This window comes from Phaethon lepturus, unplaced genomic scaffold (genome assembly GCF_000687285.1).
Source record: "Phaethon lepturus isolate BGI_N335 unplaced genomic scaffold, ASM68728v1 scaffold46114, whole genome shotgun sequence".
Classification (NCBI taxonomy): Eukaryota; Metazoa; Chordata; class Aves; order Phaethontiformes; family Phaethontidae; genus Phaethon; species Phaethon lepturus.
The window spans coordinates 26806-33454 of NW_010533371.1; the positions used below are offsets into that span (position 1 = coordinate 26806).

Here is a 6649-nt window from a genome sequence, read left to right on the forward strand (position 1 = left end):
GAACTCGCCTGTCTTCTGCAGGGTTCATTCAAAATCTACCCCCTCCCGGATGACCCACGCATCCCGGTTCCACCTCGACAGTTCCATCAGCTGCCAGCCAGAGGACCCCAGGAGTGTCTCGTCAGGGTCTACATCATCCGGGCCTTTGACCTCCAACCCAAGGATGCCAATGGAAAGGTATCCTGCTGGGCAAAGCTCTGGTGGACCTCTCTGCTGGCTCACGGGGTGGGCTCTTTCAGCAGGTCAGCTCTAATTGATCAAAATTTGAGTGTATGGCTTAAAATTTAGAAACAATTGTGACAGCAAAAAGGAGAAAATCTACGCCTTCTTTCTGCCTCCACTGCAACATCTGCGAACCGCAGGAGGCAACTCTTCCTCCATCCTGAGGGATTTTTCAGTAGGGCTAGTTAAAATAGCTAAATGAGTCTTGGTTTGGATTTTTTAAAATTTATTTTGGTGCCAAAGGAAACAAAAATCTTTCACATGACTGCTTTTTGCAAAGCTTTGCCAGTCTGGAAGAAAAATTCAGTGCAAAAAGAAAATTGCGTTGGTTCAAAAAGAAAAAAGTTCATTTTGTTTCACTTTGCAAAAAAACTCAGCGAAAAATCCTTCTTCACTCTCTTTGTTCCACTGGAAAATAGGCAAATAGTTTAAAAAAAGTATGGGAAATATTTTGACATGCTTTTTAATCTGCCCAGTTTTTTGAAAATGGACTTGGAATGAAAGTTTTCAATTTCTTAGAAATCTCCCGTAAGAGACTTCTGAAGATCAAAAAGGAAGAGTAGAAAAAATGCTTTTTTCAGACTGAAACCCAAAACCAATCAAAGTTTAATCCACAGTGTTTCCCCCTATGCTGTGATGTCTCCTGAAGCTTGTCCCAGTCAAGAGGAGACTAAAGGAGAGCCCTGGATGCCCAGTCCATCCTCACGCTGCAGGCCTTCCCTGAGCACTGCTTTTCCATCCTTCGCTTCTTAAAAAACTCTGCAGGTCAAGGAAAAGTGATGAGGAACTTGGCCTGGGTGTTTTAGCCAGGGAGCATAACTGACCAATATATTTTTTTTTTTTTTTTTATTTTATTTTATTTTTTTAATGTGAGCTAGGACGGTGGGTACCTCTAGGCACTGGACTCAAGCTGGGTGACACCTTTTAGGTGAAGTTGTTTTTTTTCCTTTCTTCCCCTGGCAAAAATGCTGACTCAAGTTAAATTAACCACTTTTCAATTTTATACTGGTTTCCCAGAATAGTTTTAGTTGTGAGAGAGAAGCTTAAAAACTTGCTAAAAATGTAAAAATGTCTGACGTGAGTTTTAGATGCACAATGAGGCTTTATGTTAAAGTATGCATCCATTTTATTTTTTTTAAATTTATTGCAGCATCTTGGAAATAAATGGTTTTGAGCCACATTTTTTGCAACAAAATATTTTGCCTTTGACATTTTAGTCCCTTGCATTTGTAAATCTATCTTTGAGTAGACCTCAAACTTAAAAAATGATGACCTCAATAGAACCCCAAAATAGGTGACTCAGATGAGAATGGGAACATCCTGAGGACTTGAAAGCAAGCCCAGTCTATTGAAGAAGCCATAAGTAGTTTTTTTCATGCTTTTTTATTGCTTTTCCATCCCATTGGCCTTAGAAAGGCTTGGACTTTTGTCCCACACTGCTAACTGGTCCTTCAGTCATCCCCAAAAAGGAACTGCAGTACTGGTAGCCCTTGCCGATGGTCACGCACTTGTAGTTAATGGTCACTGTCCCATCCTTGAAAACAGGCATTAGTCAAGGGTGGTGGAAGATCCTGCTTGCTTGGACAAGGAGAGGCAGAGTTAATCCTTTGCCATCAATATTGTCCAATGACTCTTTCTTACATTTATTTTCATGCCCATCTTTAGTGTGATCCCTATGTGAAGATTTCAGTGGGAAAGAAATCCATTAATGACCAAGAAAATTACCTCCCCTGTACACTGGAGCCTGTCTTTGGAAAGTAAGTTTTGGTTCTATCTGGAGTCCATGGGATTTTTTAATGTCATATTGAAGGGATAGCGCTGGGCCAGCCAGAGCTTCCCATTCCAACCTACATTCAAGGTGAGGTTGGATGGGGCTCTGAGCAACCTGATCTAGCTGAATAGGTCTCTCCTCATGGCAAGGGGGGTTGGACTAGATGACCTTTAAAGGTCCCTTCCAACCCAACCCATTCTATGATTCCCTTGGTGTGCTCTTGGCTCGTGTCCAACCTTGCTGAAGTGAGTCTGGCCTTGGCTTGACCACCATCCTATGCACCATGGCTTGTGTTCGTCTTCTCCATGGGGCTTTTGAGCTGTGGAGTATGGACTGGGTCTGCTCTGTCATCAACAGAGATGTCAGGAGGGTGGTTTAGACCTGAGATTCCCCTGCGGAGGCATCTGTCTCATCCCGTTGATGGTAGAGAGAGTCTGGGGAAACTTTGCTCCTCATTTAAGGCACTTTGGTTAAAAGTCTGAAGAAAAGACACCATGAATGGAGGCCTGTGTGATTAGTCTGTTGCACCTCAAAATCAGATACTCTGAAAAAGGATTATCTATAAACATGATATAGGCTGGTTGAGTTGTTTGCTTGGCAGAAGGGACAGAAACTTGTGATAAAAGGGAAAAGATAATGTTGTTTTCAGAAAAGGGTATTCATCAGAGCCAGAAAGCACCACAGGGACCAGGCAAAGTGGAGGGAGGTAGAGGAAAACCTGGTGATCAGCCTCCACATGCCGACAGGACTTTGGTCTCTCAGAAAAGCTGGGATTAGGCATAGGGGGTTATGCTTCAACATGAACAGGGGGCAAGCCCTACTCCACATGACGTCCAGCTGGTTTTCTTAGGTGTTTCTCACCAGCTCAGGACGTCAGTGCTGTGACACCTTCCCAACAAAGCAAGACAGAGGGGGAGATAGAGCATCTACAACGATGGAGGAAAGCGGAGAGGGGTGGTGAGGGTTAGACTGGTGAGACCTCGGAGGACGGTGTGCATTAGACAAGCCCTGTGCTCCTCTGCTGCCAAATGGAGATGGCACCTCTGCCTTTCTGACGGTGAATGCAAAGTGGTTGCTCTCTACCTAGCATGAAGGAGCCCCGGTCTCCGGCGGGCCAGGACCTACTGCTCTGTTGCAGAGCCCACAGCCAGACCCCGGTGAGCTCTGCTAGGCTGAGCAAGTCCTCCTTCGCCAAGCCTGGCTCCCAGCCAGAGGCTGTCTAGACAGCGTGCTGCACCTCCCACCCGGTCTTTAAAGCAAGATGTAAAACCGAGGTCCTGGCTGCTGGCAGCTATTAAACCTCCCGTTTCACGAGCTTTTCCCTGGGCGGCTGGCTGCCATCCAGCTTTAGCTAATTAGTTTCTGCTGACCCCAGTTCCTCCTGCACTCTTAATTGGTGGCATAATCACTCACTTCCCCTGCTTAAAAGCTGCTGTGGTGTGGGTGCTGGCGGTGGGAATGGGCATCGTGTTTCTCCTCAGCCTTGCCTGCCTTTCAGCAGCAGGTGGAGGGGTGCCTGGTACTGCCGGGTCAGACCCGGGCTGTCCTGCTCACCCGATCGTACCACCTTCCACAGCGCCAATATCCACAAGCACCGCCTTGGTCTGGATCGGGGTTTGGTGTTTTGGCAGGGTCTTGGTGCTTTGTCTCTCGCTGTCCTTTATTTGAAGAGGGAGCGGAAGGTTTGCTCTTGCTTTATGTTATGTCAGTGTGTGTACTGGGGTTAAACGATGGCAGAGGAGACGGCACAGAAGAAAGGTGCTTAGGACAGTGAGGAGAGGACAAGGAGGCTTTGGGGAGTCAGTCTCAAGCTGACCACAAGCTTGGCCCAGGCAGGCTTGACTCCCGTTTTGGACATCTGCCCTTTGGGCTCAAAAAGCAGACGGTTTTCCAAAGCTGTTATTTCTCCCCCTTTCTCACTCCACAGCGATGATGATTCCTGACTCTCACCCTGGATATTGCAGTGACCACTGTCATGTCCAATTAGCAGGTGGAGAAACTAAGCAGGGGCAAAGTTTGCTTGAGGATAATTCAACCAGGCAAAAATAAACCCAAGGCATGCTTGCTTAGTTGCATATCCACAAGCTAAGCCAGTACAACACAGCACCAACAGCACCAGACCAACGCAACAAAAACGCACCGTGGGTGTACTGTCCTTCCCAGCACTGGTGGGTTGGGGTGGTGAGAGGGTCCGTTTCCTGTGGGGCTATCAGCAGCATGAACCTCCATCTCATGAGTACTTCTTGGCTCCCGTTCTGCAGGATGTTTGAGCTGAGCTGCACTCTGCCCCTGGAGAAGGACTTGAAGATCACGCTCTATGATTACGATCTCCTGTCGAAAGATGAGAAGATTGGGGAGACCGTCATAGACCTGGAGAACCGGTTCCTGTCAAAATACGGGGCGCGCTGTGGCCTGCCCCAAACCTACTGCACGTAGGTACCTCTGCGGGCTTGGGCAGCGGGTCTCTGCAGCTGCCGGGGCTGTGTGGTGCCGAGCTGACCATGGGGACCCGACCCTGGTGATGTCTCAGCCCAGCCCTGCCCGTGGCTCTGCCGTCCAAGGGCTGTCCCAGGGGATCTGAGCGGTGCTGTACTTCACCGCAGAGATTTGTCCCGAGAGGCAGATTCATACTGGAGCAGCCCCACATTTAAGGAACTTCCCTGAGCCCTGGTTCTCCTCCGGAAGCATGAAACGCTTCAAATAGCAGAAATGTCCTTGGGGAGGTCCTGTTATGTCCCTGATGCCTCTTGGGATCTATGTCCCCTCTATGCACAGGGCCAGCTGAAAGGTGATGTGGTGGGTCTGGGGGGGGTTATCAGGGCACCCCAGCCCTGCAAGCGGGGGCTGAGTGGGCTGTGGGACACGCAGCTCCATTCACCAGTGAACACGACTCAGAGTGAACTGCACCTTCCTCAGACCAGCCCTCTTCGGTGTAACGCCGCTGCTGCCCCTGGCTGAGGCTGCAAGATGTTTCATCATGTGTCGAGCTGCTGTTTTCCCTTGTTTGGTTGCAGCTCTGGACCCAACCAGTGGCGAGACCAGCTCCGTCCTTCCCAGCTGCTTCACCTCTTCTCCCTGCAACACAACTACAAGGCTCCCACCTACAAGGCAGACCGGGTCATCTTCAGGGAGAAAGAGTATGTCCTCTCTGAACTGGGTAAGGTAACAGGGCTGCTTTGGGGTTGCAGATGGCTTTCCTTAATGCAGAGCAAGGGGTGGATTTGGAGGTCATGGACATGTCACGGTGGGGGGTTATCATGAAGGCCAGGACTGGGCGAGGGGCATATCCCCATCCTCCTCACCTTGCTGTCCAGGTTGGCTCTGCCCCTTTCCCAAGCTTGGTTCTGCCCCAAAGGCTGCAGGTTGCAGTTGGATCCGCACTAAACCTGGGGTTGAACCTAGACCCGCGATGCAGCCATGTTAACCTTGGCCTTGAGGGATTGCCCTTTGCAGCAAACCAAACGCGCAGGCTGGGAGCAGCAAAGTCCGTCGCAGGCGGAGAGGCTCCAGCCTGATCTTCCAGCTGGGGCTGCAGGATCAGTTGTGCTGTCTGTGTCCCTGCGTTTCGGGGCTGGAGTCACTAGAGGGAGACCATATCATACACACGGCGCCCAGCGCGTCCGCCGCGGCTCACGCCCGCCGCGAGCTGTGCTCCGGCTGGAAGTGCGGAGTCAGCCTGTGCCAGCAAGGAGAAAGTATCACTCAATTTTGGAGGAGGCATTTTCTTGTTTGCACAAAAAAACCCCCAGAACCAACACCCACACCTGCAATATCCTGGGCGTCAGCCGGCGCCTGTGTAGCTGGCATCCCGGGAGGTAGAAGTATGCCTTTCAGGGAAAACTTGGCTTTAAAGCGCGGAAGGGGTGTTTCGGGCCGGGGGGAGGTGAAACCCCACTGTTCATGGCCCAGGAGCTGCAGTTCGACGCTGTTAAGGCCGCTGCAGTAACTGCAGAGCCGTCAAGGAGGACTTGGCGTGCAGAGGCACGAGACAAGGCACAGCCCAGGCCTGATCCCTCTCCCTGCTCTTGGGAATCAAGGCACAAATTCACCCTTCTCCCCTTGGGAGGAGGAGGAGTGGGGAGGCAGCGGCTCCTTTGCAGCCTCTTGTTATGCGGAAGGTTTTCAGCAAGGGCTGGAAAGGTGTTAAAGCGAGCTGGGTCTTCCCCCCTCTCCCAGCCCCTGCCTTTCACCTTCCTCTGCTTTAACGGCAATCAGTTCAAAAACCAGAACAAAGTCTGATGCTTGACCTCAAGGAGATCTGGAAACCAGCTGTGTTCGCAGCGCGATGTCAGATCTGAACCTGGCGGTATAAAGTGAAGCTATTAAACACGAGAGCATGGGTTTTACAAGCACTGCACCCGGGCCATTATTCCATAACCCCCACATTTGTTGTTTTCTGAGAGGAGTTTTTTCTTTTTCCTGCGCATACACACACACACACGCACGCACGCACGCACGCCAGGTTTCCACTGCTTGGGAAATAGCCCATATGTCTGAAGTTAACCACTTCAAGATATTGCCAAGAAAGGAGCTGGGATATATCACCTGAAAGTTGCAGGGCTGTAATAATATTTATGGAGCGCATTTCATTTCAAAGGTCCTCGAAGGTGCACGGCCTTGAAACGCTGTGGCTGAAAGGCAGCGCCTCGGGGGCGA

At 50.2% G+C, this 6649-nt stretch overlaps 1 protein-coding gene across 1 annotated transcript in view; it reads left to right on the plus strand.

The window, feature by feature from the left end:
- LOC104619321 (dysferlin-like) overlaps positions 1-5150 on the plus strand; it is a gene marked incomplete at both ends in the record, with an annotated part of 31628 nt that extends 26478 nt beyond the window's left edge. Inside the window, 4 exon segments of the mRNA XM_010285158.1 lie at positions 22-177; positions 1888-1979; positions 4255-4425; positions 5008-5150. Of these exon segments, the coding sequence (XP_010283460.1) occupies positions 22-177; positions 1888-1979; positions 4255-4425; positions 5008-5150 (562 nt within the window).
- Positions 5151-6649: the final 1499 nt, after the last annotated feature.